Genomic DNA, 17,484 nt, shown 5'->3' with positions numbered 1-17,484 from the left:
ACTAGGGATGATATAGCTCACCTGAAGGACATCAGTTCACACCTACACAGAGGAAGGACCAGGGAAGGGAGGGCAGCCTTTACATGTATCCAGGAGAGGTCAGGCAGTCTAGCAAGTCAACTGAATGTTCTGCCCTATAAGCTGGGTCAGGACTCATACAGACTGAGTCAGGACTCATAAAGACTGGGTCAGGACTCATAAAGACTGGGTCAGGACTCATACAGACGGGGTCAAAGTGCAAAAGGAAAGCCAAAGACACAGTGTGGCAGAGGCCCCGCTATGGAGACACAGAAATCTGACTCTGACTTTGCTTGACTTTGGCATCTCCCCCTCTAAATAGCAACCACGGACAGGAGATCAGTTAGAGGGTTTAGCCACTCTGTGCACTAGTGTCCTCTATAAAAGGGGACCTAGAGGTACTGGCACCACAATATTTAGTGAGTGGCATGTGTTAGCTGCTTTTCTAATAGCTGTGACTGACACACTCCTTGGTGGAAGTCACCTAAGGGAGAAAAAGTTTGCTCTGGCTCATGATTCACGGCATACAGTGAGTGCATCATGAAGGGGACATCACGGTGGCGGGAAGGGTTTGTCTGCAGCAGAGAGAGCTTGTAGAATGGCTTCCCACATTTTGGCAAATCAGGAGGCAGGTCAGGCCAGAACCAGAAGGGAGCATTATCTTCAAGGCCTGTTTCCAATGACCCTCTTCTGTTACCTATATCACAGTCCTCAAGATTTTACAAATTCTCCCAAACAGTACCACTAACCAGGGACCATGAATTCAAGCAGAGGAGCCTGTTGGGGACATTTCATATTCAAATTGCGACATAACATCCCAGGAGCACTGTCCTATCAGAGCAGTCCTGGGATGGGACACTGCTGTTGTCACCACTGTATAGCAGACCTGGCCCTCCCACAGGATGGCTATAAGGAGTAAAAAGAGCCACTGTAAGGCATCCTTTAGAATGCCATGTGGCTCACTGGTTACGTACTACTCATGATTTTTGCTATGGTTATGTTGATATTTCCTCTGTGAACTGATGAGATTGAACCAGATTGGAGATGTATAAAATTTCTTAATGTAAAACTTGAAATTAGATATGCAAGTCCAGCATGCAAAACAGATGGAAGAAGGGGCTGCTTACTGGGGGAGCTTTGAGTCCAGGAGCCCCTCTGTCTAGGATCCCCATGGCACTCTATATAGTCTCCAAAGGAGCTCCACGGAACCTTTAGAGTTCCATAGAGAGAGTTTGGAAAACACATGGCTTGACAACATGCCCCCTGCCACACACACACACACACACACACACACACACACACACACACAACATTTCTGCTTATTTTAACATGCAGGTTGCATTCCTCTCTTTACAGGGTAGGTATCTAACATGACATTTGCTGGCCTATAATTTGATAAAAAATAATTTAGGGCTTATGTAGGATGTCTGAGACTAGAGCTTATCTTACTCTGGGGACAGACATCAAGGAAAGAAGCATCTATCCTGTTTGGCCAGAGCCGGCTGTATCAACATCGGGATTCTCTTCTCTCTTCCTGCCATGGAGTTGTCCACCATCTCACCTCTTGGGGACACGTTCCCTCCCTCCCTTCTTTCCCCCTAGAAAAGCAGAGTCAGGGATCAAATCAGATGTGGCGTTTCATCCCAACCACAGTGTTGCTCATCAGATAAAGGATTCACAGATTCATAAGATCCCAGCACTCAGGCCCTGCCCTCCACGGCAACCAATACCTGCCCAGTTGCTTGGTGGAGGTTTGCAGCCTAGGCGCTCTGTGGAAGAAATTGATGTTTAATAACAAAATAGAACACCAACAGATTAAGAGTATCTCAGCAGAGAGGTTTACCAAATGAGGGTCCAGAGGGGCCAACTCTCCTCTGGCCAAGGGTTGGTCAGTGGAGAAAAGCAGAAAGCTCCTACAGATGGTGGGGCAGCCTGCGGGGAACATGGGGTGTGCTCAGACAGTAGCACTGCACTCTTGTGGGGAGGGTGGAGCTCGGGGCAGCTCTGCCTGTGTGGCAAGGCATTTGAGCTTATGACAATAGGGAGCCCTCCTGGGTTTTTAAGCAACAAAAGGCTCGTATAAAGTTGCCCGTTTCCTGGAGGTAAGGAGTGGGGTTGGCAGCTGTGCTGGGATGCAGAGTGTGGAGCCTCAGCAGCTTCCTCTGTCACCAGGGCATCATCCTTAATAGTGTAGGTTCTGAACAGTGAGACTCAGAGGCAATTTGAATTAAAACCCAATTTGGGGTTTGTCTTAGTTCTTATAGACTCCACTCCTTATTGCTGTCTTATTTACAAAAGACCATGCGGGGAGAAGGAGAAACAGGGTTCCAGCTCTGAGTAAGGAACTCATTCCCTGAGGCACTGAGAACAGAAGAAGGGTGGTGGATTTGTACGAGGCCTTCCTTTGGTCAACATTCAAGGGTCATCTCCCTTAAGAGCAAAATGTTCCCCTAGAGTCTGGAGACGTAGGTGTTTGGGTCGAAGTTCTAAGATGTGTGCTTCTTCTCTGTGCCCAGATGTCTGTCCTGTGTGGAGAGCCCATACCGCTGTCACTGGTGTAAATACCGGCATGTTTGCACCCATGACCCCAACACCTGCTCCTTCCAGGAAGGCCGAGTGAAACTGCCCGAGGTAGGTGCCGGCAGCAGGATGAGGAGAGGCACTGCTGGTAAGCACAGAACATATGTGCAGCCCTTCTCGTGAGAGGACCCAAGAGAAGATCCTGGGGATCTCTTCCTTCCTCCTTAACCTCGGCTCTCCAGGCACTCTGTGTGAAAGCAATGGACGAGCTTGGCCTTGCACTGACACCATGGTTCTGGCTCGGCTGGGAGGTTCAGGTACAAATGCGTGAGGCTGAGTCTCCTGGGTGTGAGTTCTTTCCTTCCTCTAACATAAATGGAATGACACGAACTTGAAGGAAATAGCAGGGACAGGAGTCAGGCAGCCAGTGGGCCACCATGGCATGAAACCTGGAGGAGACTGACAGTCTGGTCTATGGGTCAGTCTTGACTTTGAGGATAGAAGCAGAAGGGTAGAGTGACTCCCTTGAGGTCAGAGGTCAAGGCTCCAGGAAACACCTATCTAAAATCTGTCAGGAGCATGATAGAAGTCAGACAAAGTGGCTCTCAGGTTCTCTCCACTCTCCAAATAAGTAAACCTGACCAAGGTTTGGGAGCAGAAAGGCCCAAGACTGATTGGAGAGCAAAAGCAATGGATTTTGTGGGTTGCAAACGCCTCCCACCACCCCCTTACCTTGGAGGAAGCTTGCAATTTTTTCTCTTTCTTTCTTGTTTTCTTTCCCTTTCCTCTTGTGGCAAAGTAGTCTTTGATGTTTAGAAAGAAAGGTTAAAAGAACCAAAAAAAAGCAAAGAACTACCAAGTTTCCCAGAACAATGGCAGAGTTTCTGTGAGTGATGGTACCTTGTTTATGCCTGGCTTTGTTAACATCTGCTGGGGATCTATGGCCACTCAAAGGGTTGGATACCAGGGCTTCCGAGAAAGGAGAAGGCTTTGAAGAATATGGCTAATTACCAGGGCATGGAGACAGATCCAGATGTTGCCATTACCCTTCAATTCTTTCCGTTTTCCATTAGCTGGACATGGTAACCATGAGACTCCAGCATAACTCAGAATCTTCCATTTCTCCCTGTCACGGTATGGTATGGAAAGAACTTTGGCTCTTCTTTGTCTTAGATTTTGACCTAATTTAAGAGAAAAAAGTTCTAAGAGTTTGCTTCTCAGGGCCATTTTGTAGGGAGCCTAGAGGAAGAGGCTAAGTTGATTATCTTATCTGGTTGCTGTGGTAACATCTTCCCAGAGGATGTACCTAACGGAAACTAAGTAAATAAACATTATGAACCATTGACTAAGACTAGCTATTTGGGTTCAGTGAGAAAAGGCCATTGTTTTCAGAACCTGAAACAGAATCCCTGCCTCCTAGTGTAAATGTAGCATTTTTTAATGCCATTGGCTTTTGTTTGTTTCCTGACATAAACTATAGCAGGAATAAAGGATACAAAACGAGGGTTTTGTTGAGCAGTGTTTTTTCTGATGCCAGTGAAGTTATTCAAGGACTAATCATCTAAACTTTTGCTACGGTGTTGATCAGATTTCTGATACTAATGCAAATACCTGACATAAATCAAACTTAAAAAGAAGAAAGGTTAAAAAAAAAGGGTTAGAACAGAAAGAGTTCAAAAGCCAAAGGATTGGGGAGTCTGCTGTGAGACTGTCTCCTAGGAATATCAGGAACTACACCCATAATGTCTCACCAACATGACTGCCTACACATGAGCAGAACAAGGACAAGAGACATAGAAAAGTGGATGGGGGTAAACCTACTAGAAAATCCTCAACCCCACACAAAGAACTACAGGCAACTAAGAAAGGCGGAGAGTGAGAGAAATAGTTATCCCTTGGGAAGAGCACAATTGGTAATCCAATACCAAAAAGTCAGCCCTGAAAACGTGTATATGAGCTGCATATTCAGACTGAGCAGGTTCTATTTAGGAAAATATAGATGCATCTAACAACAATTAGTGGAGAGAAAGCCATAAATTTGAAAGAGAGCAAGTAAGGGGTCTATTTGAGGACTCAGAGGGAGTGTTCTCATAGGGCAAGGGTGCAATGAATGTTCTTATGGAGTGTTCTGGTCGGGGGCACGTCCAGTCAAGGCTTAGAGGTCCAAATGGTATCTGACTGGGTAAGTCATAGTCCTAGAGCCTGAAGTTCCTCCAGACACCTGCACCAAGACCCCCCAGAATGCTGGAGAGACTCGGGCCACAGCGATTCTTCTGGAAGTCCTCAGGTTCAGAATCGCCTTTACCCTGTGAAGCTATGCAGATCAGGTCCTTTTGTTTAGCCATGAGTGAGGCTGCCAGGTGGCTTTTCGTCTGCTCTGCCCTGCATCATCTTGTATCCCAGGAATGCTTTCATCTTGCCCTTCCAGTTTCGATGCTGGCTTCACTGGCTATCACCAGGGGTGTTGAATTACTTCTTTCCCCCTGAACAAAGAGCACGTTCAGGCGAAGTTATTGGTCTGGAATGGAGAACTGGTGGACCATTGTAGTTGTGTTATGAACAGCAAGTATTCAGGCATAATTACAATGATTAGGAATAGAATGGCCAGTCACATATGTCGTTTATAGTAACTATATCCCAGTTACAAGGGATGGTTTTGTTTCTGCTAATGATGGCATTGTGATGACAACGTAGACCTTTAGATGGGCTGCTAGAGCCTGGGCAGCAAATGGGAAGGGAGAGGAGAGGAGAGATGAGGTGACAGCATGCTAGGGTGACAGCGTGCCCCTGCTTGCTCTCATTCCTCCCCTCCCAGTATCCACAAGGCTTCCTGCCATCTCCTGGAACGGCCTTTGCCTGGATAGACATTAACAGAGCTGCAGGAGCCTCTGTCCTTGTGTGCACTGGACAGAGTTGCTGGCTCCTGCACAGCCTCACCTGAACAGATCAACCTGGAGAGCACAACTGGTAACGATGCTTAAGATGAACCTGCTATAGCAAACAAATCCCCAGGCAGGAGGTGGTCCTTGGTGAGCTGATGCACTGTTTGTCCTCATCTGAGCTGAAAAATCAAAGTGAACCACCACTGAATCCGTGTTCTCCAGGGACCAGGCTAGGAAAGTCACGGGTGTGTTGGTGCTTCCCAGGTGAGCAATCTCAGAGAGGATGTCCCAGGTACTAGTCTTCCTCTTGAAGTTCAACCAGTGTGCTTACTCCAGAGAACAGTTCTAAGATCAGAGGAGAAATGCATTCAGTTTGATCTGCAATGGTGTCCTTGAAAGGTTTCCCAGCATCCACTGCCACCGGTATGGGCGTCTTACGCTAGGACCAGTATGATGAGCTCTGGAATCCTAAAGGTCAAGTTCACTTTAAAACTACAGAACCAGGAAGGAAGACTGCTGCTTGTCTCTGGTGCTAAACGAAATCCACCCTTAGATAAAGGTCAGCAGCATTTACCCCAAGCTTGACTTTGGAGAGAAATTAGTCTGCCCCCCATGGCCAGTGATTCTGCTTTATTTCCATCTGACAGCCATTCCTGGGATCTACTTCCGCCATGCCTTTAACCCTCCTTTGAGAAAACAAAGCCAAACCCAGCTCAAAAACTTGTTCCTCACCCATGCACACATCCCCCCGTCAGGTATTCAATTACTGGGATGCCATTTCTCCAGACAACTGCACTTTCCATCAATCTCACTTGTCCCTCCCCCTTGAGGTTATGGGTATTTCCTTTCTGTATTATTACTTCGCTCTCCCCATAAACCAGCCCATCGTAGATCATGCTAATGGCATTATAAACTTGGGGAACAGCAAGAAAATATATGGTGCATTACATCTTTGTATTGAGCATCAGGGGTCTGAGAAGGCGAGTATAAATTTGGGGAGTTGTTAGGGCTACTAGGGCCGGCTCCTGTTTAGAATTGATTGGGGTAGAGAGACTGAAGTGGTATTGGGGGAGAAGTGACCTGCAAATCATGTTTCCCTTAGCCACTTTAGATCTGCTGTCCCCAAGAGCTTTACATTCTCCCAATTTCACTATAACAACTGCTCGAAACCGAGCTTTCATCTTGCAAATACACCAGGGGCTGTAAATCTACAAGTCTGTCCCCCTAGCCCTAGGCAGCCCCAGGCAGCCCCAGCCCTGACGGCAGTGTTCTTTCTCCCAGCCGAGGAGCATTCTTTATGTCCTTGTTCAATTATTTAAATATGCTACGAAACCTCTGCCCAAAGGAGTCACCGGCAAGCTGGACCAAGGGGATGGAAAGGCAGCTCTACCGCTTTCTACACTGGCTTTGCTCCCTGCACTCAGCACCCCTACCCTCATTTGTGTGCACTGAAGTGGAGACCACAATATACAAAGGGCCCGTCTGTGGACCCGGAATCATCTGGACCCACCTCCAGAATGTCAAGCTATTAAATATTTGCTTGTGCCTCAAGCCACTGTCCCGCCATATCTTTGGTCTATTCTTACAACTGCAAAATGCAGCCACAGGGTGAAACAGCCTCCAAGGGAGACTGCTTCTTATTGCTTGCATTCACGTCTCCGCATAATCTTGTCAAATTCAGGTGTTTTCCATTCTGCAGGAGTTGGCCCCTTTCAAATGATGGTTCAAAGAAACGCCTGCTTTGAAAGGAGAAGGGCAGTGTGTTTTGGAGGGAATCGGTGTGGGGTTAGATAATCATCTGTGGCTGGAAATAAGATGAGCAGAAGAAAATATTGACTCACCATTTCTGAGTGCTGGGGTTACCACTTATTTGAGTTGTCTTCATTGAAATATCAGGATGATGACATGAGTTGTGTTACAAAACAAGAGCGCCCATGGGGAGGGATGTGTGTAGGGGTAAGGAATGAATTCCAACTGTACCGAGTTAACCACATCAGCTAGAATTGCAAGAGTAGTGCAGGATGCCAACCAGATCCAGTAGCCAGGACTAGGAGTGACCAGGCTGAAAATACCAATGACTAAAATAATAAAATACTTCCCTGCTGATAAATAACCATATTTCCTTGTAAAGTTTCCTGTCACCCTTGCTGTTTTATCATTCATTCCGTTGATTGGCATTTGAAATACCACATTTAAACTAGTTGAGCAGATACTATTTTTGTTATTGATTTTTTAAAGTTAGCCTGTAAAGAAATAGATTTGATCATGATGTTTGTGTATGTGTGTGTGTGATTATTCTTTGTTCTCCACTGTTTTTGAGAATATATTTTTACTCCTATTGCAGAGATGGGGAAATTGAGCTGCCAAAAAGATTCTATAGATGAATCTTAGATCATCTATTGGGCTAATGATGGAGCTAGGACCGAAAGGACAGCAAACCGATCTTCTCCTTATGTGACACTCATGACATCACATAGGTCATTTTTCCTTGCTGAGTTCTTCTCTCATCTTTCCCAGACGCCTCATAAGAAGCCTACAATTTGCTTCAGATCTGAAGTTGGTGTCAGATCCCACAAGTCAAAGGGCTCAGTTCCACACGCTCACCCCCACTTAGGATGCCATTCACAAGTCACTAGATATGGTCACCTGTGAGTCTGACCAACCGGCTGTAACTTGGGCTCCCTAAACCCCTTCCTTGCATGTGATACTTTGTTGCAGGGGGTCCCAGCTCTCAGAGAGACATCTATTTACATTTTCTGGTTTATTAGAAAGGATACTAAGAAGGATGCAGAGGAACTGCTAGGTAAAACTGTAGGGTGCAAGGTCTGTGGGAAGGGGGCCCACTGTCTTCATTCCTGCTTCATGGGGATACCCTCTCAGGCCCTTCACCTGCTCACCAACTAGGAAGTTCCAGGAATTCTTTCATGTGAGGTTCCTTTATTTTATTTATTATTTATTTATTTATTTATGTGTGTATGTACACAGAGGCATGCACATGGCAGAGGAGGCAGAAAGAGGGCGTCAGATCCTTTGAAGGAGGAGTTACCCAGGTTTAAGAGCTACCTGGTGTGGGTGCTAAAATTCAAACTCCAGGGTTCTGCAAGAGCAGCAAGTGCTTGTCACGAGTGAGCATCTCCTAAGCTCCTTGGGTGGGGTTCCTACGGCAGTCCCTTTAGGCAGACATGACTGATTGACTCCTCTTGAGGTGCAGCCAGCATGCTTACTCCACAGAACAGTCATAAGATCAGAGGAGAAGTGCGTTCTATTTGAACTGCAATGTTGTACTTGAACGGTTCTCCCACTATCCAGTTCTGCCCTGGCCACTGGTACTGAACTCAAGCTTTAGTCCCTCTCTCTTCTGCAGCATCTGGGAAGATCCTCTCATCCCACACTGGGCTAGCAAATAATCCCCATCCTCGGATGAGCTCTTCACTGGCTTAAACTCAGATATGGTTGAAATGGCCTTATTGAGAACAACAGAAAGTTCCTGTCACCATAATCATTCAGGAAACTCCAAGGGTTTTAGAAGCTCTGTGCCACAAACCAAGGGCAAAGCCCAAAATATGTACTTTATATTATGCCTTAATATCCAGAACCATAAAAATCATCTAGTCCACTCTGGGTCTTTATTTTATGGGTGAAGAGAGGGTTTGGCCCTGTGGTTGCCAGTGGGTCTTCTGTCTTAGAGCAAGTGGCAATGTAACTCCAGAATGCTACTTCTCCTGATAGATAGATGCAGGACCAGATAGATGCAGTAAGGTACATGGATGGGCCACATAGACTCCCTTTAAGAGGACGTCGTGGTTCCCAGAGATCCATCTCTTTCGAGCTTCGGGATCGCCTTAAGAGGAGAAGCAAGGCTATGGTCCTCACCACCGCTCCTCTTGCCACCCTGAGACTTTGCCGCTCCTTTGTGGTTGGTTGTTTTAGTGGTAGTAAAATATACAAGTAAAAACAATGCCATTCTAACCCATTTCAAGGTTCCAGAGTCCTGTCTACTAGAACAGAACAATCTCAGAGAGAGGATTTCCAGTAGGAGAGCCATGGATAGAGGACATGCCTCCCTACCTGTTTCTCTTATGCTTGAGGCAGTTGAAGGTATTGAGATGAGTCAGGTTTAGCAAGAGACATGAAGTCTAAAAGGCTTGGAAATGATGCTGAAAACTGATGATATAATTCTGGAAAAGGCAGAGAGATGGGAGTGGGTTAAACCAGTCTTATGGACAAGAGGTAGAAACTGGAAACAGAAGGAGGACCGACTCCAACCTGAGCTGAGGGAGGCAAGGGAAGAGGAAACACTTGCTGGATGCTGGATGCTTCTCTCTGAGTCAGCCACTGTGCACATGTTAACTCATAGAATCTTCAGAACATACATTTGGAAGAAGATTGCTCATCCCCGGAGTTAAGCCAGCCAATGACAAATGCACCCTTATTGATTCTGAAACCAGATGAAGCAAACGAGGACTCCATAACTTAATTCCCAGCACCCCAAATGTTGATGACTATGGTGTCAGTGTTCCTAAGGCCCTGGGCTGGGAAACAGGGCTTCAGACTCAAGTCCTGGGGGGAGTGTGGCACTTTCTCTGACATTTCCCATTGAGCTTTGAGTCTGTAGGTGGTTTTGCACCTGGCATCTTAGCAGGCAGCAGGTCAGTCTGGCATGATGGGTGGGAGGAAGGGCAGGGTGCTGGAGATGGCCTCTTCATGCCTTGTTGCCAAGGGGAAAATTGCCATTTTACATTTCAATTAAGCAGGGGCACTGGGGTCAACCATCAGCACTACTTGGAGGAAGATGTGTCCAGCCCATCCCTGGGCCTCTCCAATTATTATTAATGAACTTCCTCTCAGAACTGCCAACCTTTTTATATGCAAACTAGGCCTTTATGGGGCCATTGCTAATCAGGACTCATTAGAGCACTTCTAACAAGCTTTGGTGAGAATCTTACAGGGGACAAGTGAGAAAGGCTTCAGCTCTTGACATCTCTGGACAGGGCAGACCTCCAGCCCAGCTCACGTGGAGCGCACCGCTCCAACTGACTGAGCAATACCATTCCAAGAGGGACCTGCCCATGGCACCTGATCTTCCACAAGCAGGAGGAAGGATGGGGATGCAAGAAGTCGGCTTCTTCAGCTGTCCACCCATCTGCTAACACTGAGTTATTCCTTTTCCTCTCCCTGACTCAGTTTCTCCATTAGGAAGGGCTCAGTCAATTTGTTCAGAGGAGTCTGGAATTCCAGGTTCCCTGTGCCTGATCGTGGATGGCAACATTTGCTGGGGATGTGGATGGGAGAGGTGCCAGTACTCCCTGGCTTTCTCACCACATGCGTCTCAGGTCCAGCTCCCTGGGGGGAAGGCAGTCCTAGCCTCAAGCAGAAGTGGCTCTGCAGTATCCAAGGACTGGCTCGTGACTCCCCATTATCATGGAACCGCTGCCCATAGTCCAGCAGCCCCCCCACACCTCCCTATTGAACCCAAGCATCAACCTCTTCATGGAACCATCCCTCTTGCCTATGTATGCCACATTGGCATCTTGTCAGAGCATGGGGGATCAGATAGATGGATGCAAGGGGTATGCAGGATTGGAGCCACTTAGACTCCCTGTGAGGGCATCTCCTAGTTCCCAGATACCCACCTCTTCAAAACTTTGAAACTTCCTGTAGGAGGAAGATCAAGACTGTGCTCGGTCCTTGCCTCCACTCCCCTGCTGCCCTGAGACCTCACCACTCCTTTATGTTTTAGGAGTTTTGGTTGGTTGATCTTAATGGTTGTGAAATATATAATGAAAACAACACAATCCTCACATATTTTGAGAGTTCAGTTGAGTGCATATACACTATGTAGAACCACCCCCACCGCCCCCAGCTAAGCACACCCCATGGAGTAACAGCCCATTTCCCCTTACTTGTCCATCACCATTTGCCTTTCTGTCTTGAAATATCTCTACTCTAGCTGCCCTGTGCACATGAAATCATGTAGAGTTTGTCACTGTGGGGCCAGCTTATTTCACATGGCCAATGTGCTCAGTGTTTAGCCATATGGTTGTGTGGGTCAGAATTTTCACACTATTTAAGGCTGTATACTTCTCCATTGTGTACGTATGACTTATATATTTTTAAGAATTCTGTCATTCATTCATCTATGGACACTTACGGTGTCTCTGCCTCTCAGCCGTTGTGGTTGATGCTATTGTGAATGTGGCCTACAGTCATCTCTTTAAGTCCCTATTTTCAGTGTTCTGGGGGACACCTAAGGGATGGAATTACCCTGTGTGCTGTTCTCTTTTGATCTGTTCTCAAATGCACAAGTCCTATCCAGTATCCAATAGGACAATCTCCAAGTCCTGTCTAATGGGCAAAGGGATGTTGAAGCTCAGCGCAGGGGTGTGCTAGGGTGGACTAGAAGCTCAGTGTTATCCTAGTGCAGCTCTCCGTGACATAGGGAGCCAGCAGGCTCATTTGCTTTGAGAGACAGCCTCCAGTTACCTATAAGACACCTCTAATACGCCTCCCCCATGGTTTCTTTAATCAATATCGCCGCATGAAGAAGACCTGTACTGGGGAGAGGAACAGCAGCCTCAGCTGAGACTCAGCAGTGAGACTGTGTATCAGCATCCCCAGGAAGGGCATGGGTGCTGTGCTTTCTACAGTCAGCTTGTTCAAAGGTCATCTGGTGTGACAGTGCCCAGAGAGAGGGTGGAACCTGGGGGGGGGGTACTTCCTGGCACAAAGCCCAGAGCAGCCATCCCGTCTTCAGACTCCATTATCCTCCAGGCTCATTCTGGCCTCTCAAGTTAGTGCTGATTGTTTCCAAAGAAAGGGACACGGTGATTCATTTCTTCCCTGGCAAAGCCCCTCTGTGGTTGCATGGTTAACAGTGCTATTGCAGGCATCAAAGATCAGCGCTGCGTATCTGCTCGGGGGGGGGGGGCATTTCCTCAGTGCCAACCATCCTCAGAGCTTAGTCGGAAACTTCTAGACTGAGGAGCCCACCAAATTCTATTCCAGAGCATCGCCTAATGCCACTCAGCCCACATACGAGAGGCTCCCTTAGGTTCCCAGCTGTGTTCCAGATTTGAGTTCTATGGGCCAAGCTGAGGACCAGGCTGCTGCCTCCGTGTGTAGCTTCCCATATGGTCCATCTGTCCTAACTCCTGGCTGCCTGGAACTTGGCAGGCAAAGATGCCATGAGTCCCCAGAGGATCAGGATGCTCAGGCAGCAGGATCATTCTCTGCCAAGGAAGGAAAGGAATTAGGAGGGGCCCACAGACCTGCTAGAGATCTGGGGTATAAACTGGTACTAAAATTAACATGAACTGGTCAAGGATAGATTCCATTAGGAGTGGCCTCAAAATGGTAACACTAAGATTTGAGATTTCTTACCCGTACTCCTTCCCTGCTGTCTGAGGATGGGCATGCAATCCTCTGGGGATAGGCCATAGCAAAGACCAACATCTATGTAATATTTGTAGCAGTCACTGTCTTTGTAGGGTTTCCTACATGCCCAAACTGAGCCATGACTTGTGTCCCTAGGACTGCCCCCAGCTGCTGCGAGTGGACAAGATCCTGGTTCCAGTAGAGGTGATCAAGCCCATCACTCTGAAGGCCAAGAACCTCCCACAGCCTCAGTCTGGACAGCGAGGCTACGAATGCATCTTGAACATCCAGGACACCGAGCAACGGGTTCCTGCCCTGCGCTTCAATAGCTCCAGTGTGCAGTGCCAGAATACCTCTGTGAGTTACCCTGCTGGCCCCATTACTATGGGCCTCCGTGAGCCCCATCAGCTCAGCCCTGCTGGGCTCCCTACTCACTTGAATCCTTCCCCTACTCCTGCTCTGCTTGTCCAATCCAGTCCCTGAACCCGTGGTAGAATGGGTTCTAGAGCAACCATAATGTCCACCAGTTGCTGACTCTGATTGCAGCCATGGTGTGATGAGGGTCACCTACACAAGATGTAGTGTCGGGCCCATGTAGGGGTCCAGAGCCCTGTTTAAGGGCAGATGTAGCTACAGAAAGCTGAACTCCCTCCTTCTCAAAGTCTGCTCTAGAAGTCTTAGGCCCTTCCTTCTCACCCAGCCTGACCTGAGTGTTTCATTGGAGCCCACAGAAGCCTGCCACTGCCTTTAAAGTTACAGAAAAGCTGTATCTTAGCAGATTACACACGAAATGTCACCATAGAGCACCACTGACGGGGTGGGAGTTGACTTGGGTCAGCTGGCCCCTGCCCAGAGTTTACAAGCTCCATAGTTAAGATCAAGTTCTGCCAATGAAGGTCAGCAGTCCCCAGGTTGCCAGCAACTGTCCACTGGATCCCTAAGGAGCTCGGTGTTCCTGACGATGTTCCTCTTTCCTTCCAGCCTAACCCTTTCTTTCTCATGTTGCCCTCCAGCCTTGACGCTGCTCCCTTCTCTTCACCCTGACAGCAGCTAATGTTGGTTTAAGGACTTACAGAGTTACAGTGTTCTCCAACAATGAAAAGCTGTGCAGTTCTTCACTGTACAGAAGAGAAGACAGAAGGCAGTTATGGTGGTGCCTTATTCGTATAGTCTCAGCATTTGGGAGGTTGGTGCAGGAGGATCACCACAAGTCTGGGTCTAATGTGGGCAATGGAATAAGACCCTGTCTCAAAAAAAAGGAAAGAAAGAAATAAGGAAGGAAGGAAAGAAGGAAAGAAAAAAAAGGAAAGAAAGGCAGGAAGGAAGGAAAGAAAGAAAGAAAGAAAATAGAGAAAAATGAGAGCAAGGCAGAAGAAGAGGAGAGAGAGGGAAAGAACATAAACGCCCCAGGTTGGGGGGCTCAGATTAATGCTTGGAGAGCTGAGATGGATGTAATTTGGGTACCTTCTTTAGGGTTGAAACGTAAGAAGCATGAAATTAGATTTGTGGGCAAGTCTTAACAGGGCACCTGAGGGCAAGTGCAGACGATGGAGCTGAAGCTCCATTTGCTCTGGGCACCCTACCCCTGCTCAAAGGGATTGGCTTACTCAAGGTCACATAGAGGTGAATAGCGGGGCTGGCTGACTTTGGGGTCCCCTCCTGTGTCACGCTATCTTCCAGGCACTCATCTTGCTGCTATTGAGTAGGAAAACACTTATTTGAGAGTGTAACTCTCAGGGCCTAGAGAGTCCCCCACAAAGGGCTGCATGGGAACACCCCTACTTTTCCTGCAGGAAGTAGTCCAGGAAGAAATGGGGTTCAGAAAGCCCACATTCTTGTTCTGTGTCACTCAGCAATGCAGGGGCTGATCTGTCCCCACAGCTTCTTCTCCTGTTTCATCCACGGGCAGCCAGACTAGTTTTCGGATTTCTGCAGTGTTCTAAACCTGCAAGCACAGGAGATATTAACTACTTCCTCACAACCTCCAAGGTCAAGCAAGTAACCTCCAAGGTCAAGCAAGTCACCTCAAGGGTTTGGCTCAAGTAATTCTCCCCCAAGACAAGAAGGCGCTAGTGGGGGGAGGAGTAGCCAGGATCCCCCACTGGCCTCTGCAAATACAGTGAAATTTTAAACCTTGGGGAAAACCTCCTCTCTTCCTGGGAGAAGCTGCTGCAGGGCGTGGGAAAATGTCTGCAATGAGGAGACAGTCTATGACCTTGGTCATAGAAAGAGGGTCACAATGTCATAAGATGCTCCTGGGACCCCCATGCTTAGCCTAACCTGATCCCATAAGCCCCCTATAAACTTTCTTTGTGCCATGGAGACTAACTGACCTTCGAAGAAGCTGATTTAGACCAGCTGCTCATCCTCCTCAGTGATGAGTCAGAATCAGCCTGGATTGCCGTGTCCTCAGCAACCATAGTGGAAGGACCGCTTGCCAGTGAGCCCTCGGTAGGCACAGGAGACTCCCTGGATATGAGGGTGACACTAGAATTACCCAAGAAAAAGGACTCAAACGGCCAGGCCAGGATTGTCCCTTCTTGTTTAGGCACTTGGTGCTAGCATGAGAGGGGACAGGACAGGGTAGGTATCTGTCTCATCTGATTCTGAGTTTGGCATTTAAGGTCTCAAAAAGAACACAGCTCCCCATGGGAACCCTCTTGTCTGGAAACCCAGTTCTTCAAACCCCATGGTTACCTATGATTTTGCTGCAAGCCGAGGCCTCTGCACTTAAAAGAGTGCTAGGTCCCACACACTTCTATGTCTGCTTCTAGAAGATGTGGAGCCTTGTGACTGGCTGGATCCAGAGGCCAAAGTTCTGACCAGCCACCACGGACAGTTCTGGGCCCCTCAGCCAGCTCTGCCCATGTGACCTTTATCACTTAACTATAGTAATAGGAGAGTTTTAAGTCTCCCAAGGCACTGAGACAGCAGGAGGTATAACTTCGAAATAGATCCAAGAGGAATCCCCTGTCCTAACTAGATCCCTGGGGCCGCACCCTTCAGGAGGGCTCAGCCTGACTTTCTCTAGGAGCCCCTATTTTGGGAAGACTGAGAGGCAGTCTCAGGTAGATCCCAGGGTAATGTGGATCTCAGCCAGGATGCCAAGTAACCTCCTTAATCTGGGCAAACCCTACTCCCAGAGTCACAGAAGCACAGCTGGCTTCTGATTAACAGAGGGGAATCCGATTAATCTTCTGGATTCTGTTAACAGAGGTGACTCTGAAACCGAAAAGTTGAGCAAACCCCAGCCATGGAACTATTATATTCCAAGCTTTGTGCTGTCCCTGAAAGCACCTGTGATGGGCAACTTCCGGGCAATGTGTAGAAGGGATTGTTTGTCGTGATCTCTTAAGTAACCTGGGATGGGGAAAGGGAGTGAGTCTAGTTGGCAGATCAGTGACAAAGGTATCAGAGAAGAGCAGAGAAAGAGGGGAACCCTGAAAAGCAAGTCTGCTCGAGTGGGCATGCCTTTGGCCTCAATATGCAGATGGGATCACTTCCAGACCCACTATTTAGAGACAGGCCTAGTGCCAGTGGCTATAGCTCCTGGGGACAGTGGGAGGAGCAGGGGGGCGGGTTACAGGCAGCCACTGAGGGAGCCACTGTGGGGATGCTTGGCCTACTTTAGACCAAGGCTCCAGGAAAATGTCAAGTGCTGCTAATAATAGAGCCTGCCACCTCCTCTCAGGCTGGCGGTCACGAGCATGAGTGGGCTGCAAAGGGCACCGGCCCACTGCAGTGCTGGTCGAAGAGGGAAAGAGGCCATGAAGCCGGCCAGAGCCCTGGAAATAGACACAGCGCCCCAACCAACTCCTGGTGTGCTCTTGTGGTTTTCTGGCTTATTCATTCAAATAGCAGAACTCTCTGGAAGCATCTTGTAGCACTCAGGACAAGGGAGTGCTCAGAGGCAGGAATAACTCCATGCAGAGGTCTTCTCTGCCTTACAAGGAGAGGAAGCTGGGGGTCATGCACCTCCAAGGTGATGGAGAAGTCATCGACTAGAGGGATCGCAGTATGCCAGCCTTGATTGAGACACTTAACCTCCTGACCTTCTGGAGCCTGTAACCTCTGGTCCCTGCATTCTGTGTCCTGTGCAGCCCTGAACTTTGCACAGACAAACTGCCTGCTGATTACAGAGAACTATATAAATGCTAAGTGGGGCAGAGTGAGGGAAGTCGGGGATGGGAACCCGAAGTCCAAGCTGCCCAGCTTCGGGACACACTGAGAGCTCCTACTGTGCCCTATGTGCCCCATATAGATGCAGGTCATCTAGAGAGGGCAGACATCCAGAACATGGTGACCTCCCTAGAGGCTCAGGGCTGGTGGGGGGACCTGGGTTAATGATGTCTGCAGTATTTCCCAGTTGCAACCTCAGAAAATAGGAGAGAGAAAGGAAAAGCACTGCCCAGCATATGTGATCCCCCATAGCCTCTTGTCTTTTAATTTTCTTCAAAAGGAAAACGCACATAGACGTGTGTACACACCAGAACACATGAGCATCCTCAAGTGCATACAGCTCCATATGTACCAAGTGTCTGGCATGCAAACACTCAGTTCATGGCTGCTATTATTATTCGCCATAAACATAAACACAGGCAGCACAAATAGAGTTCCATTCCCAGGTGTATACACGCAGATTAAAACACACAATACTCTTTTGGGGCTTAGAGCAGGTGACAGACGCTGT

The 17,484-nt window shown here is 48.1% G+C and overlaps 1 protein-coding gene across 1 annotated transcript in view; it reads left to right on the top strand.

The window, feature by feature from the left end:
* Plxna4 (plexin A4) overlaps positions 1 to 17,484 on the top strand; it is a 454,568-nt gene that overhangs the window by 359,438 nt on the left and 77,646 nt on the right. Inside the window, exons 9-10 of the mRNA XM_041675360.1 lie at positions 2,535 to 2,649; positions 12,951 to 13,151. Of these exons, the coding sequence (XP_041531294.1) occupies positions 2,535 to 2,649; positions 12,951 to 13,151 (316 nt within the window). The remainder of the gene's footprint in view (positions 1 to 2,534; positions 2,650 to 12,950; positions 13,152 to 17,484) is intronic.

Source organism: Microtus oregoni, unplaced genomic scaffold (assembly GCF_018167655.1).
Source record: "Microtus oregoni isolate MIOR12 unplaced genomic scaffold, Mior012 000026F_ref0000081, whole genome shotgun sequence".
NCBI lineage: Eukaryota > Metazoa > Chordata > Mammalia > Rodentia > Cricetidae > Microtus > Microtus oregoni.
Note: the sequence above shows the minus strand (reverse complement) of the source record. Positions and strands in the feature narration are given on the sequence as shown.